The following is an 18,045-nucleotide window of genomic DNA, read 5'->3' on the forward strand; positions in this document are numbered from 1 at the left end:
CATCTGAGTGAGGACTTTCTATCCCTGCTATAAGACAAAGAACAGCAACAGAGATTCTACTTTGGGTCTTATCTACCCTCATCCATTAACCACTTTAGGGCTGCAGGGACAGCTTTGAGTATCCTAGGTAACAGCAATAAGATTCAGTTTATCAAGGTGTTTTTATTTTATTTACCATTAACAAGGTTCCAATTCTGATGTTGAATTTTTAAGGACAAAACATCTTTTTCTAGCAGTGATCATCTGTAGTAAAGGATTGGATCATCTGACACATTATTTTGCTTAATAGCACTAAGGTTTTTGTGAGCTGCAACATTAACATCCATTTGATCTCTCCTTCCTTTGTATTAGGGACACTGTGTTCACTTACCATTGAGAAGGCCATGCCTGAAGATGGGGGCGAATACAAATGCATAGCTGAGAATGCAGCAGGGAAAGCTGAATGTGCTTGCAAAGTGGTGGTAGAAGGTAAGTACTTTGCTGGATACAGGAAAACGCTTCCTTAGAACCTCCTCCTCTCCCCCTTTTCTGTCTCTTCCCTTCTGCATTTTTTGGTCAATACGTAATTAAATGTCTACCGTAAAGGAGCATGAGCAGAGAGACCGTACAGAGCCAAAGGCTCTGACTGCTTTGTGGAGTAATCTTTGTTCTCCTTCTGCCCACTGTAGTTCTGTAAGGTTTTTAGAGCAGTAAGTTGAACACGTGAAGATTTACTTGGGAGCTGTATGCATTCCTTAAGAGCATGTAAGAATTTAGTGTGTGAGCCTGGGTACCAGTCTGCCTCAGGACATTTCTCAGTCTAGAACCTTTCAGTTCTTTGCATTCACTGACCTTTGGTCATTTGGTTTTTCTAGAGTGAGAAAAAATAAATTAGCAGCTTAGCCACCCTTGTATGTCACAGTCTTAGAACATGGATAATTTGCTGACTGAGGTACCCATTTTCAGCCTCAGTCGTGCTGATGACACTGTACTCTTGTTAAGTAGTCTTGGCCTTGGGCAAGTATTTTGTTATGAATTTGAGAGCACAGACTTTTAAAACTGTCATGGACTGTAAGTTACTTCAGGGACTTTAAGTAACCAAAAGAGCTTCTTATCAGCTCACCTTTTGGTGAGCTCATCCTTGAACACTGATATTTTTCATTGTGACTAAAAAGAGCACAAAGCTAAACAATAAGCCAGATAACATAGACCTTGGGTACTTAGCCTTTACAACTGTGTTACAGATGTGGTGCTTGGGTCAGGAGGTCTAGAAAAGAAAACTGTTACTTGTTTTCCTAATGTAGCATGACACAAGGTAAGGGTATGATCCTCTAACTCCATCAGTAAGGGTCAGTCTTCATGTAGCTGGAGAAGGAATTAATTATACATATAATTACAATTAATTATACTGATTCCTGTAATGGCACCTTCTGTGATACTATGGTCACAACATAGCCTGGCTTAGATATTTGATAAACTATTTTTAATATTTCTGTAATTTAAAGTCATAAATTTTACCAGCACTGAAGTCCAAAGAAGACTATCAAGAAGAGGCTTTAAGCAAAATCTAGTACCCTGTAACACCTTAACTACCACAGATGCAGAGTGTTAAAGGATCAGATCAGCACGTGCTTAGCACACAGTAGTTCTCCAGTCCTGCCCTAGCATCTTTTAAGTGTATCAGTCACCCATATGTTTTTTCCTTTGCTTCCAATTTCCTGCTGGGCAATGCATGTTCTAGGAGGCTGAAGGTAGGCTTTGGCTTTCAATTTTGGCTCATGGGAGGCTGTCAGCTCATGACATATTCATTGCATGATGATGTGAATAGCGTTACATCAGCTGTCTGGCTCACTCTGGTAGTGGCACCCATGGCGTTAGGAGCTCACTGCTCATGTAATGTGGGACACCAGAATGACCACATTCCTTGTGTTAATACTGGCTGTCTCATCTGTCTTTTCCATTCTCTACTGGCATGCTGCTTTGTATGGCTGAGAAGAGGTTTTTGAGGAATGGCACCACAGCAGACTCCAACTATTTAGAAGAGATGCCATTTGATATCCCATGTCTGTGACTGGCAGAGGGGATGACTGTTATTTTTAAATTAGAATTGTGATCTAAAATGACAATTAAAACTGCTCCCTTCTACTCAGTCTGCCGTCAGCATCCCAGGTGCTGATTTTTAGACTCAACAAGTCATAAATATCATTATATTCATTTTGGCCCCATGGACTCAGATCAGATTGGAGGAATGTTTCACTTCAGTTGTCAAATTAGCTCAGGGACAGATCTGTAGAATCAGATCTTCTGCTCCAAGGAGTTTGGTAAGACAGTCTATCTTCTCCTGTTAACTTTTTAGGAAATTTGGAGAGATGAACTTTCACACTTTGGAACTTAGAAGTGACTGAAATAGGTGATTTGGTAAAATTTATGTTATCTTTTCTCTGGTAACTCAATTTCAAACACCTATCTCATGCACAAATCCTCTGAAAGTTGAATATTTGAAAGCTATAAATTGATACAGCTATTGCTGAGATCTTAACCCAGATTTGGGATCTTTCTTCCAAAGATAAATGTCAGGATCAAAGAATCTAACAAGTGGAGCTCATTAGGATTTGCATTATATGACATGCTCGACCTGGGATAACCTTGCTGAAAAAAGGACGCACCTTATAGTTATATGTGTCTGTGTCATATGGGATTCATGTGGAAGAGAGTTTGTATTGACTCTTAGCTGTTGGTGGAGCCTGCAGTGCTGAGTAGTTTCTGAATATGAGCTCTACAATCTTGAGAATTATGAAATGCATCAATCTTGAGTCCTGTGGTGTCTCTTCTGCCATTTTTATTTAGGAATGAACCAATGTGTAGTAATATTCTCTTGGAAATATTTGAACATACAGAGGAACTGCTACTTTTCATAATGTGCTCATCTATATAGATCACAGAGACAATGGAATAGAAGGATGACATGGCAAGAAATGATGCTTCAAATATGCCTTTGTTTCCCTCTTCTATGCACTGCGTAAAGCAACTTTGTGCACATTGTACTTTGTTCCATTCAGTTAAAATAGACCCATCAGTTTAAATGGTGCCTCTCCTCTAGTTGCTTTCTCAAGGTTCTCAGTGCAGCTGCTTTCATAGAGGGCTTCTCCCTCTCTGATACCTCTTCCTTTTAGAATGTGATATGCTCCAGCAAGTCTGTGCAGAAAAACTTTCTTAAAAACCAAGAGACAGTAATTTCCTCTAACTTTGCAAGAAGTTCCAAAACAGATGTTAATAGGCAGCTTTTTCATTATTGATTTTAAAATAGGATTTGTGTTTTATTATTTTTTCGATTGCAGATGCCTCATCCACAAAGACCTCAAAGCCTACTGAGAAGAAGACCAAGAAGCCTAAGACCACACTTCCCCCTGTACTGCCAACAGAGAGTAAGTGACAGTGATTTTGATTACTTCATTTTCAGTGGAAACAAAAGAGTGCTTTGGGATTCTGTGGTCGTTCCCTTTCTGTTTGCAGGCACAGTATCAGAAGCTTGTGCTGTTTCTTTAACCCTTGCACATAAATTGTGTGAAATGATTTTTTTGCCTTGTGGGGATTAGGAGTAAGTGCTGAAACTGTGAGTTCAGACCTAGCCCACTCTTCTCTGTTTTCCGTAATGGTGCAATAAACTTATGACACAGATTTATTTTTGGCTGCCTCCCAAAGAGCACAAAAATTTTCAAGTAGTTTGCTTCAAGACATTGTCCCATGTAGACAATATACTGTGTTATCATTGGTAGGCAAGGTGTCTTGACTGAAGTGTCCTGTAGCATAATCTGTCCTTTTTTTCATGACCATGTAGAGTGATTTGGTCAATTTTACATTGCTTGTTTTAAGCCTAAATGCTTTACTTGCTTTTAATGCTTTCTGAAATATCAAATCAGCTATAAATTTCCATACTATTTACACTGCATACATGCATTTGATTAACAGGAAGCTTTAAATGGTAAAGGCAGCACAATAGTGTCAGTTTAGAAATTCGTAATACCACTACAACTTATTTGGGGGGATACAAGTATCTCTTAAGTCAAACACTGGACTTTGAAAGTTGTCTGTCTAAGATGTCCATCATGTGAGTTCCTAAAAAAGATGTAAAGACATGGTTCTAATGGAAACATGAAATATTTTATCCAATGTTGTCTCAAAAAAACCCAACTATAATCTGATTTTCATGCATGGAACATTTTTCAGCTGCTTTCAGCAGGACTCAGTGCAGTTTTGTACTAATTGCTGATCACAGGTAATAATGGTGCTTCTGGTCTTGTTGACTAACATAGAGCTATGCCCTGGGCTACAGCTATTTCTGGGCTAAGCATTATAACTTTCCCTCCAGCCAGTCATTTGGGGATGCGAGAAGGCTCACACCAACATGCTCCACCTCTGCATCTGAGCTTCAAATGCTATAAATAATAGCAATTAAGAACAATCATTTCGTTGTTGAAGATCAATAGAAAAGAAAGCTTTAAAGCCATTTGAAGCTACACAGGATAATGTTTTGAATAGTGTTTTCTATGCACACAGATGCATATATTTTCTCTGATCCTCTCAGCAGTGTTATCAATTCCAGCTTTCCCAGGAGAAAGTGAATTGGGAACTAAGTATAAGTATGCAGATATGTGACCTGATCTACATCCTGCTGAAATCACTCCTTGTCTTGGTGTTGATTGTAGTGGAAATTGGATATAGGTAGCCAAACAGAAGCTAGCAACTGTGACTTCAGAAATGACTGGGAAAAGAAGGTTAAAATAATGGTGAATGGTTTTCTTAAGGTTGCTCCATGGCATATTACATTAGTGTTTAGTGTTTAAAATTCTTGAACTTCTCATAAGCTCTTTTTTCAAAATAACATCTTTCCTGTTGCATTGAAAACATCAAGGTAACCAGAGAGAATATTAGGAAGCTAGACTTTGGAAGATCTTTTGGAAAAGTTTGGGAAAAATACATATTTAATTTTAAAAGGATTTGGCTGCAGAGATTCCACAGGTGTTTTTTAACATATGAGCCTCAGTATCAGGATCGTGGGTATTTGTCTGCCTGAAATGACTGTTATATTTGTATGTTTGTCAGGGGCAAAATATACAGAACTGATCCAGTAGACTTCACAGTTTCAATTTAAACTGAAATACCTTTCAGATGTAGAGATTTTAAAGTTCTTTACCTGAAAGAGAATGGTCTTAACAAGTTAGATATTTATGCATCGTTACTGTATTTCTCTCAAAAAGAAGGTTAGTAAAAAATGACTGTGAATTAAGATGTCCCAGTCTAATAAGTGGATAAATTTTTACTCTGATCTCTTCTAGTCATGCCACATCAACTCACCAACAGTCTTAACAGCAAGTAGAGTGTAAGAAATGATACTGAAGAAATAGAAAAAAAATCCTAAAAATTCCACTGAACAAATTCTGAATTTTGAATAGTGAATTCAGTCACAACGGTATTTACTGTGTAGAGTAAAGAAGCTATATACTCTCTGTCATTCTTAGAAATACTTCTCAGAGGAAAAAATACATATTTTCCATTTTCTGTAAGGAAATGCAAGTCAAATTTCATGGTTAGCAGATACATCAACCTTTTCTCCTTCAGACAAATTATAAGTGAACCTTGGTTTTTGCTCTAGTAGAAACCTTCAGGAGACTAATTAACTTCTAGTTTCAGAAAACAAAGACCAATGTGTTTCTTTTTGTGAAAAAGAACGAATGCTGTCAGTATGTCAATCTGTAGAATTTGTCTCATTGTGAGAATAGTTGCTGACCCAGATCACTTGACTGCTCATTCTGACAATGTTATTTTATTATTGGGAGCTTGGATTTTGTAAGCCACAGAAATCCAATAGTAAGTAAAATTTTGGTCACTACTTCTTCTGAAATGCAATACATACTAGACTCTGGTTTAAAATAAGCAGTTACTCTCAGAAAAACATCTATGGAGGCAGCTTTGTAGCATTCAATGTTTAACAATATCTCTGAATGGATGCTTGCAGTGTTTACGTGCAGAAAAATTGCTCCCATGCTAGCAAATTAGGAAAATTATGATGTATTTCTTTTTGCTTGCAATTAATATTCTGTCACCAGAATTTAGTAATAACTATGACTCTGCAGAATGCAACTCTGTAATGATAAATAGAATAAATAATAATGTTTCTGAGAATAACAAACACATCCAGCTTTGAATCTGAGTGAAATCAATCCCGAGGAGGAATGGAGGAAGGATACCTCCTTTTTTAATGTTGACTTCGGTTCATTCTTCACTAACTGTACTGACTTAGGCTTTGTCACTGTGTCTTTGCTAGGTGGATATGAAATGCTGCTGAGATAGAATAAAAAAATATTATGTTTCTTCTACACAGATATAAAAGACTAGAAGAAGCAGTGGAAAATTGGAACCTTTCATTATTTATCATACTGCATACTCCATGCTATGCCAGAACAATAAGTGGATAGCATAAAGATCTTCTAGTTTGACATAAGCCTGCAGCAGAAGTACTAAGCTCAAAATTCTCACCACTTAAACACTTCTTTATGAAGCTTTGAAATCATCCACTGTAAAGGGATTTGGTCACCCAATTCCCGTTGAAATCAGAAGTTACTTCAAAATAGGCTTAAAGGGAATTGCTTCTTTTAATTACCAAGGCCACCTGCAAAACCTTCGGTGCCTATTAAATAAATGTTTTTGGTCCAACAGACACTGGAAAAGCCAGAGTGCTGCTTGAGATTTTTAAGAGTAAATAATGATTTGAAGGTTTATAAATAAATCTTGTCTTTTTCAAAAAATCTATTACTACTCCACACTTAATAATATTTTGTCCTCCTTAATGTGACTTAGGCTGAAGACGAAAACAGCAGTAAATCATAGCTGGAGTAATTAGCCCAAGATAAGGCACATTCATTTGCAGGTCTAGAACACTACTTTCTTGATGCTCAGTGTCGTGATTAGTTTGCATGTGGTTTGCAAAATACTGTAGATTTTCTAAACTGACATCCCAAAAATTTGTGTAAAACATGAGTTTTCCAAAAGGATTTTTTTTCAAAGTTTTTTCCCAAGATTTGTTGAGGAAAAAAGCGTATTACAACAGTTAGATGGTATTCTTCAAACTTCACCAGGGCTGAGCCGTGCAACATAACTTTACTATAGTAGGAAGAAACTCCCATCATTGCTACTGAGGAAAGAAGTGGCTTTAATGCTTTAGAAAATAACCCTCCTAAATCTAAGCATTGGATTAAAGTGTTTGGAAAGAAATGCCCACTGTTTTTTGTAGAGCTTATTCACAGCACTACTTTCAGTAAATATTAAGAAATGGCAACTGTCACCTGTCATAATCAGTGGTATGAAAACCTAACAGGATATCCTGGATTCCCTCATTCGAGTAACACCTGTTAAACCCTCTGTTCTCATGTCCAAACCACACACATTGAAGAGATGACCCAGCACAGTTTGATTCCACAAATATAAGTTGTTCTGCTCAGTTAAAAATAAAGTTACATCAAAGAAAAGAACTTCCTCCTCACACCTTCAAGTAAAGGAGACCAAAATATATTATTTAGCAGTATTTGGTATCTTGCTGATATAAATCTTTTATATCTGCTACTATATAAAATGTTTACCTTCATGTCAAATGCATTTTTGGTTAAGTAACGATGCATTCTCTTGCTGACAGTTGTTAATAAAATGTTGCCACTGACACTGTCCAGATCAAATCCTCTGGAAGGCTGCACAGTTATCTTCCCAGATCTGATTTCTCAACATTATTAGTACTTGAATGCAAGGCTGAGCAGTGGCATCTCTGAAACAGTATGTCATAGAAGTAAAAAAGTCAGCCAAGACTCCTTATCATGCTATATATTCTTTTTCATAGTGGGGGGGGATTCTAAGCATTTTAATTACCATGGAAAAATTCTGAGTCAGTGGCCAAGTAATTAGCATGAAGTTCTGTTATTTACTCTTCAGTAAACAAGCTTATCAGAGAATCCAAGTCTGCAAGCATAATTTTAAGAAAATGTCATTAAAACATTAAACGATGTGTCTAGTTTAGATAATACATAACAATCAGTAAAAACATCAAGGTTTTTGTTGATTTCTATTCTATTAATATGATATGAAACACAGCACTGATGAATATAAAATGTTTCAAAATCTTCATTTCAGCTCAGATTGCTTTGTCCTCAGTATAAAACTTTCCAGTTTCTAAGGGAAGAACTGAGTTACTAAGGAAGTAACTGATCAGGTCAGAGATGTTCTTTTAATTGCAGCCATAAGAGCACTGTGTAGCAGCTGTGATCTGGTGACTGTGCTGCTGCTGTCCTCTTTGGTCCCTGGGATAGTCTGAGAAGCTTTTGAGGGTCAGTGAGGCTATTTGAACAGTTCTCAGTCCCATTCATTTCCCAGAAGGTCCATGCGACTTTACTCCTGCAAGAACCAAGACATTTTCTGCACAATAAGTGCAAGTACTTAGTGTGTTGGAACAATATGAATTACATTGCCAGGGAAGCCTCTGACCAAACTTTTTAAAGGAAAAAAAAAATCTTTTTTTCTAAGAGAAGCTGTAAATTGCTTTTTTAGTATATGTAAATAAAATTGCCATGAGCTATTTTTAAGACCTAGATATGATTTCTCTGAAACTCTGAATAATGAGAGGTGCCGACTTCATTCCTCAGGATTGGTGTCTAAGGGTGAGTAACTGTGCCATAAGGCTTAACAACCAAGTTAGGCGAAGTAAAAAGGCAACATGAGATTTAACTTGGTGACTCTGAAGGTCGGTTGCCTCCACAGATGAAAAGAAAATTCAGTTCTGTACATATAAAGAGAGCAATGGAGAAACACTACTTTGTTGTGTAGATCACCTCTCCTTAATGCCCAGTTCAGCAGTTTAGCTAATACTGGGTATGCATTTTGAATCTCTGCCAAGTTACTTTACAGCTCACGCCATACTGACATTTTCTGAGTTAATGTTGGCACAGAACAGTATTTTCCATGTGTTTTTCATTCAGTCCATCCTACATATCTGTATGTTGACAGAAGAAGACAGAAATGTTTATTGACTATCTCATCCAGAGAAAAATGAGTCCAGTTTCTGCAATGTGGCCTTGAACTGAAGAGGTGCTGTGCATCATTAATTCCCAGTTAAGTCATTCAACTAGAAATTGCAGATCTGATCTGTAATAAAAGCATTGACCAAAGTTTCTTCTCTGTAAAACAAGGACCTAAATCTATTGGTTTAAATTAATGTGCAAAAGCACATAACACCTAGCTTTTCCCACTGAAATCATTTGGAGCTCCTTAATGTCAAAATGACCTGACAGTATTTTCCTACATAACAGACTGGGTAACAGGCTAGTAACCAATTTTATATTCCCGTTCCTACACACTTGGGCACAGCATTTTGGCATCAAATTGTAGATGTTCTCACAGGACATGAGAAATATGGAAATTAAATCTATATTGAAGAAACTATCATTGTTGTCTTGCTCCCACCAGAGGTTTTAGTGGAATTCACATGACCTGGTTGTTTGTAAGCTCTGTTTGATGCTGGATCTCTTCTAGGCTGCTCAGATTTGCTTTAAATGCAGAAATTGGTCAAGCACTGTGCTACTAAACTGCTGTGGAATTGTTTCTTCCTCCAGCCAAGCTGTTTTTAAATACTGAGTTACTGTACTGCATTATTGAAGCTCTGCATGTGCTAGTATATGCTAGCTCTCTCTTGACTGGAATTCAAGAGTGAGTATTTCTTGGATTTTTATTTTTATTTAAAGAAGGAGGAGGCTGGATTTTTTTTAATTAGAGGACAGTCTATATGATTTAGAAACTAAATATGGGATATTGCAACAGAATGACAGTTGCTCTTAATGAAAAAGAAAAAGCTATTAAAAACTGTTCTGAAACACGAAAACTCACATACTGACTTGTATGGCATTTAGTTTTCTGATTTCTGCTTGTCATCAAATTTAAGCCAGAGTTGCTTTCTATTGTATTGTATTTAGATAATAAATAGTTATTTGGAAACAGTATGAGAAATTTGCTCTTTGAGAAGCAGTGAAGTGAAACTGTTTAAGCTTTCAAACCTTGATGAAGTTGTCAGGCTGCTGGTGTTAGTGCATTGTGACTGTCGTTTTTCTCTGTAGCAATTAGCTTATTCATGAACGTATGAATAAATTGGTAAGTAATCATAGAATCACAGAATGAAAGGGAGGTTGGAAGGGACCTTAAAGATCATCCAGTTCCAACCCCCTGCCATGAGCAGGGACACCTTGCACTAGCCCAGGTTGCTCAGAGCCCCGTCTAACCTGGCCTTGGACACTGCCAGGGAGGGGGCAGCCACAGCTGCTCTGGGCAACCAGTGCCAGGGCCTCACCACCCTCACAGGGAAGAATCTTTCCCTTATATCTTACCTAAATCTTCCCTCTTTCAGTTTAAAACCATTACCCCTCATCTTACCACTACACTCCCTGATAAAGAGTCCTTCCCCATCTTTCCTGTAGCCCCTTGAAGTACTGGAAGGCTGCTACAAGCTCTCCCCAGAGCCTTCTCTTCTCCAGGCTGAACAACCCCAACTCTCTCAGCCTGTCCTCACAGGGGAGCTGCTCCAGCCCCTCATCATCTTTGTGGCCTCCTCTGGACTCACCCGAGCAGGTCTGTGTCCTTCTGATGTTAGGGGGTCCAGGCATGGACACAATGATGTATTGTCTTTTTTGACTACAATTGTGGCCGTCATCTTTCTCATATTTCATCTTGTCTGTGCTAAGTAATACCTGTAATAAGTTTTTGCACCATCAGTGAAGTCTGTGACAGAAAGAAGCAACGACAGAATTCAGTAATTCATTGCCTTGACCACAAGGCCAAGTGTTTTGTATTTTCTGCACTTCTAGGTCTCTGTCCCTCCGTGCTTTCTAGCATAGCAGTGAATAGTGAAGCTTTACAGACATCACCTTTGATTCAGACCCTGATATCTATCCCCAGAAGGGTCTGAAGGAGGTTACACTGTGATTCATTTACATGTGGGAGAGAAACACCTCATAATACCACATCCCACATGTCTGAAGCATTCAAGTGAGATGGGGAAGAAGGAGCAGAGACTTGAATATGGGTTTTTCATCTCCTGTATAAATATTCTTGTTACCATATCTGACACGTTAGACATGACTTCTTTTTCCAGTTTCTCTTAAAGGAAACTCTGAAAAAAACAATTTAGTTCCTCTCAGAAGATGAAATCTTGAAAGGTTTTGCATGAGGGGAAAATGGTTTCCTATGTGACTATATTATTAGAGTATGTCATTAGCCCTTCTCCTGTCCTCAGCTAAAATGAGGCTATTCCACCAGCAGACAGAAGCAGGGAAATGTCTTGCTCCTTAACGGAGTTAAGTATTTATTGTACTTGTTTACCAGGTGCTGAAATCCATCACTATAGAAGACATGCACATCATTTTAGGCACGTCCCTCAAGAAAGAGAGTAGGAATTATGGACTGGTTCAAATGCTATCTTGAGTACTGATGGTTTTTTCAGACTGTAAGAGTTTTACTTCATGCTTTATGAGAGCAAGTTGTGCGAGAGCCATTTCAGGGGAGGGCTATGCCTATTTTTAGTAAAATTCCAAAAAAGGGAAACAAAAAAGGAAGACGGAGGCTTCTGAACATATCTGCTCTCACGATTCACCATCAGGGCAAAGAACGGCACAACGGACTGTCCCACCACTATCAGCCCATATGGGATCTTTCCCTTTCTTAGTTTATGTCCCCCCCACCCAGACACAAACTCTCTAAGAGACAAACCTGCCTATAAAGTTATGTAAATACCAGCCTTGTAATGTTTACATTAAGTTGTTTCTAGAGGCAGATTAATTTAAGGAGGGAATATTATGTCCTTTTTCTTCCAGGCTGGTTTTCAGCTTCAGCCTGTTTCAATGTAAATATCAAAAGAGAGACAAACGTGTTTTGGTTTTTTTTTAAAAAGCAGCAGAGGCAGACTTGAACTAACATTTCCAAGAGGCTCAAATATTTTAATGAAAACAATCATTTGACCTTGTCAACTTTGGGTAATCTTATTAGATTTTTTTCACTAACTGTCTCCAGCAGCTTCTGAAACAAAAGTTGCATTTCAAAAAGATGCATGAGATGAGCTGGTATTCTTAAGGAAGATCTTAGAACAGTGGAGTGTATGCTATTAGTGAAAGAAGACAGCTTCACAGACCCAGAGACACATCCTTGTACTCATCCCCTTCCATATTGCTCCTGCCTTACGTTTCTGCTCAGGGCCATTTGTGTCTGCAAAACAGGATATTCAGCCAGACCTTCCAGCAACCCTCGGCAATCTACATGGTTTGATAGAGTCCAGTGACAGTCTGTATATCCTCAGTTAAGTGTATGTAATGTCCTGATGGATTAAAAACTAAAAATTAAACAAAAATTTTGGATTTACATACAAAAAGCAGTACCCTAGCTGAATGGGGTGATGGGTTCATGTTCTTTTCTTTGCTGCTATGGAAATCTTCATTGAGGTGAGAACCTTTTAAACAGTCTTAAGCATAAACCCTTAGTTATTCCAGGGCTAGGAGGGACACCATGCATTTATTCCACTTACAGGGTAAATGTAATACCTAGTGGTTCATTATAGATCCTAGCCTGTATAGAAACAGTGTTCTTTAATAGTGATGATTGAGTGTTACTGACTCTAGTTGTGAATGAACAAATTATTTTACTGGGGTCCCTTCCATGATTAACTGAGAGTGGCTGATAGCAGGCAGAGAAATGTGAGAGCATAGTATAAGTGTCTGAGTATACAGATGTCCATTCTCTGTATGTATTCTGCAAAGGCAGAGAATTACATTGTCAGCCAGGAGGAAAAAAAAGATCTTGAGATATTAAGAGTCAGAGTGAAACATGAACATTTGGAGAGAGTGATGTCTCTACCATCACCTTGCTTGTTAACTAAGGTACTGCAACAAATATACAATGTAGGCCAACAGGTGATAGCTGAGTGAAAATCCTGCTGGGTTAAGGAATTTGCTTTTCCTCTTTTTTGTCTGCAGTGACATTTCTGAAAAATAGCAATAGTATTTGCAACCCAAGATGGAGCTTGACATACGGTGCATCTTCCTCCTTCTTGGTGCTCTTTGTTGGTGCCTTTATCAAGCTTAATGGAGTGTGGAAGTAATCAAATCTGTGTCATTGCTTTAGCCTGTATTAAAAGCTATAATAGCTCTGAGGAGATATCCAACAGCTATTTCATTCTCAGTTTAGAGAAGAACAGAGAATCTGATTTCAAATACAGTGCATGCACTCACAAAAATGTTTACATGTTTTTAAATCATATAACTGAGTTAGTTTCCATGGAATTATGCATTTAATGAGTAACTAATAGATTATTTCAATTAATAGGGATGTTTAATAGCAGATGATAGGCCAGACCCTACAGCCCTTCCAGCTGGCATCTGATCATATAAGTAGTTTCATCCACATAACTGTGACTACAGCCTGAAATAAGAGTTTCAGCTCAGGGTGTGATCATGCAGTGACAAAAAGGAAAGCCGCTTCGAAAACACCACTTGTTGCTTTTGCTTATGCAGCTTGGGCAGGAAAGAGGATCTGGAAATATATTTGCTGTCACTTACTACAGCAGCCAGGGTACATGTCAGTCTGTTGGTGGCCCAAAAAATAATGGGTCCCTTTAATGAGCAGTAGTGTTCTTCAAAGGCCTCCATTTAAACAGGGTTAAGCCCACATGGAAGACGTGGCAGGACATATGCCTAGCTCATGCCCTGGCAGTCCAGTTACACTAGGATAAACACCTCACAAGTACTCATCTGAACCTTTAACTTGTTCTGTTGAGCTGACAGTCAGTGAGGAAAGGCTTCCTTGGGAGATATCCAACTATTCTTTTTTGACTCAGCCATAAGTACTCCAAGAAAATTCTACCTCTCCATTATTGTGTTTCTGATTCCTACAAAATCAATAAAGACCAAGCATATAGAAGCTAAGCATACTTTGAGAGAAAATTGCTACGAAATGTAAGTTTATTAAAATGAAAGTGGCAAAAAAAATCTATATTTCAGTGCATAGAAAGAATGAACTGAATGAACACTGGTGTTGACAGCTAAACCATTACATATTTATTAAAGCATTTGGTCTTTTAACAACCTAGAGCACATCAGTTACTATTTCCAATGACTAAAACTTAAAATCAGTCTTCATATCTGTCTGTTACCTGAGCTATAACATTAGACTCCTGTGGTGGGTTCATAACTCACGGCTCCTTATTCATGGAGCGTCAGGTGATGTGTTCCCTTGGTATCATGCACAGCTTGTAGTTTGCTGTAGCAAAGGGGGTTAAAAGAAAATACTCTTTTTATTGGTTTGGTGGATTTTGGGGAGGGGATTGTTTTGCTGCTTAGTGTCTTGCTACTTTGAAATAACTTAAGTAAACAATGAATCAAAAAATGCAAACCGTTTGAGGCTGTTATGGCTATCACTAGGCTCCTGTGTATATTCTACCAGATTTTCAAAAGCACTTAGCAGGTACTGCTTTCATTGGAGGCAATAACATCTTAAAAGCCAGACTACTTCAATCAAGCTGCCTGCTTGAGTATAAGAAAATAAGAAATGTCTTTTCACAGCAGAAGCCATCCTCTGACAAGGATGCTTAGGGCAGGAGATAAAAAGAGAGTGCTTTAAAAGGAATGAGCCCCTCCACTTCTGGAATTCAGTGGTTTGAAGGCATCCAGACTGTTAAATTTAACAGCCACCACTAGACCTAACTCCTATGAATTTATCCTTTTGAACCTGTTTATGTTTTTGTCTTGCAAAATATTACTTGTCTGTGAATGTAGATTATGCATGCCATATTTAAAAATACTTATTTATTTATTTATTTTATGCCTGCTGTATGGTAATTTAATTGGGTGGCCCCTAGTTCTTGTTTTGTGAAAAATAGTTAATAGTGATTTTCTACCTACCTGTCTCTATTTACCATTCACAATTTGTAGGACACTGTCTTCTCAAAATTTATGTGCCCAGATTTCAAATTCTGGGCTATATTCTTTGATGCCAGGACCCTTTCTTTTGTGAATATAGCAAAAATTTGTCCCTGCCTAGGGAAGAGGGTGAGGCAGAGGGGTGACACTAGTATTTATTGCCTGTATATTGCTGTTTCTTTGCTAGCTCACAAGTGGTATAAGAAGCAGCATGTGGTGTTAACTATCCTAGTTTTAACTGCACTCATTCAGCACTGATTATGCTGGAAATCCGAGCAGAAATTCAGTGTGAGATGGATCTCGGCCCAGTGTTTTCACTCCAATTAAACTGCTATAAGGAATGGAGTATGACAGATTATGCGAGATGTGTAGCAGATTTGATTCTTTTATAAGTTCCAACTTCAACTGTGAATATTCTGAGGATCATTCAGGATAATAAAAGTGATTTTTAAAAGTATTTTTAATTCTTGAGTTTAATACACTGAAACAACATATATTTTCAAGTGTCAGCAAAATATTACTATGGATGTAAATTTTGTAGTTAATCTTGGACATTGACCTTTGAATTAACCTTTTTTGTTTGTTTTTTTTTTTTTAAACTAGGTGAAGCAACAGTGAAGAAGAAACCAGCTCCAAAGACTCCTCCAAAAGCAGGTAATTTGTTGTATATGTCATCCTTTAGGAATAAATAATAAACCAAGACAGTTCTAAAGAGAGACACCACATTTCTAAGTACAGCTGTTTGCCTACTGAATTTGTTTGCATATGTGATTAAACAGTGGGTAAGCAAAGTCCCTTTTTCAAATTTGTTCACAAGGTTACAGTGTGCTAAGACTTAAAATAGGACCATGCAAAAAAACTTACTATGGAATAAACTGTAGCAAGATCCTGCCAAATGTCAGCAGTAGTGTTGTAACTCATGCCCTTTTCTATATCCACAACACACAGCCTTCTGTGAGATTTGTCTATGTATCACAGAATGCCACCTCTACATGAGTAATTACCACAGAGAAGTTGATAGGTTCTACTTTTCCTCATAACTGGCATTATGGTAATATGTTGATGTGCTTGCATTTTCCTAGGCAAAGCTATCTATATTTAAAGTTACCCAGAATGTTCTTCTATAGGAACCTGCTTTCAGTGTCTTAAAACTTTGTCAGACTCTTAAACTGTTCAAGCTGTTTTCTATGCCAGATATGTGCCTCAGCCTAGTTTCCTTCAGATATTTTCAAAACAAAAACACTTTTCAAAGAACAAGTCTAGGAGGAAGAAAAACTCACTTTGTTTTAATTACATTGAAAATAAAAAGAACTTTTTCATGCCCAGTAGCGCTGTGCTTTGGAGAGGAATGTTACATTTGGCATTGAAGTCATTCTAATGTTAGGGAATGAATGCCTTCTAGCACTTCTGTCAATACGTCCTCAAATCTGCCCCCTTCTCCCTGGACACCCCCTCTCCCCACCTTCTTCCCCCCACCCTGCATATTTTTTATTGTGCTGCTCTTGTAAAGCAACCGCACAGGTTTCACCCTGGAGTTGTCTGGGCTGTGGTATTTCTGGCGTCAGTCCCTAGCAGCTACCAGGGGTCTGGCACACTCAGCATCACAACCGAGAGTCACGAAACAGCACTATTAGCAAAGACATGTTCCGCCATCTATTGACTGAGTGACATACCATTCAGTGAAAGGGAAGAGAAGGAGAAATATCTGATTCAGAAATGGAGGAGTATGAATGGGACTGCAAGATTTAAAAGAAACACTGTAATACACAAACTAAACACAGGAAGATTGAGTGTGATGGAGAAAGGCATCGATTTCCTACCTTGTCTATCTAATAGATATCCCACATGATGGGATAGCCAGAATCTTCATCAGCAGGTGTTGAGTCAAATTTTCTGAATGCTGTTGATGATATTAGGGACAGCTTTGCACACCCCCTCTGTACACACAAATTGATATGAAGTTAGCTGGGGCCATTCTTCAAAGATATAAAATACAAAAGAAAAAAGTTTTTCTGAAAAACCCAACTTCATAAGCTGTATATTTGGAATTGGTGGTAGATCTTAACACTTTTGGCATTTGTGAATGTACCGTGGTCTGTACCTGTAGATTGTTATTGCTTCACTACAGTAGAATTAACAATGTCCACAGAATTATTCCACTGCAAGCAACAGATAACTGCTAATATGGATTTCAAATGCTGCTTTGAAACTGTTGAATTGAGAAATGTGTTTTGAATTTTAAGAAAAATAGAAAATACAGTCACCTAAATTGTTGTGGTGTTTTGTTTTTTTTTTTTTTAATCAGCTGCTCCTCCTCAAATTACTCAGTTCCCAGAAGACAGAAAAGTCCGTGCGGGTGAATCAGTGGAATTGTTTGCCAAGGTGGTAGGAACGGCACCCATAACTTGCACCTGGATGAAATTCCGTAAGCAGGTAAATTGTTTTATGGTCTGTTTTAAAAATCATTTAAAAAGTATTGCTGGAAAGGAACACCAACAACCCATCTTCTTCACTTCACTTCCCCAGAAACTGGCAAAGTCCATGTCATTCCTGCCAGATGTTTTCCTCACCTCTGCTGGAAACATTCCAGCGATGAAAATTTCACAGCTTCCATTAGCCACATATTGCAGTGCTTAAATATCCATGGTGTTAGAAATTTTTTCCTAATGTCAAACCCAAATCTTTCTTGCTACAGTTTAAACCCGTTGCTGCCCGTCCCCTTCTACAACAAATGACTGTTCCTTTGAGAAAAGCCTTAGAACATGTAATTAAAGGACAGGTGATGGGAAAGGTACAGGTATCTGAAAAGTATCTGTCACAGGAAACATTTCTCTCCTTCAAAAATAACCTCTTTTTCATTGATGCTTGGTCTAAAGTTATGTCAGAGGGGCAAAATGACATATGAGAAGCTTGAGTGAAATGTCTTATAACACAAATGTCACCGTGCAAGGCACAAGAGCAGTTATGCTGCCATGAGTGCCCTCACCCCCTAGGTTTAAAGTCCCTTCTACTTGTATTAACTTCCTTGAACTATATTACATGTGTCCATAAGGGCAGTTTCTAAAGAGAGTTG

The 18,045-nt window shown here is 38.1% G+C and overlaps 1 protein-coding gene across 1 annotated transcript in view; it reads left to right on the plus strand.

The window, feature by feature from the left end:
- The window catches only part of MYLK (myosin light chain kinase), a 217,669-nt gene that overhangs the window by 153,886 nt on the left and 45,738 nt on the right, over window positions 1–18,045 (plus strand). Inside the window, 4 exon segments of the mRNA XM_074910281.1 lie at window positions 352–468; window positions 3,318–3,404; window positions 15,576–15,626; window positions 17,278–17,405. Of these exon segments, the coding sequence (XP_074766382.1) occupies window positions 352–468; window positions 3,318–3,404; window positions 15,576–15,626; window positions 17,278–17,405 (383 nt within the window).

This window comes from Athene noctua, chromosome 7 (assembly GCF_965140245.1).
Source record: "Athene noctua chromosome 7, bAthNoc1.hap1.1, whole genome shotgun sequence".
In the NCBI taxonomy this organism is placed as follows: Eukaryota; Metazoa; Chordata; class Aves; order Strigiformes; family Strigidae; genus Athene; species Athene noctua.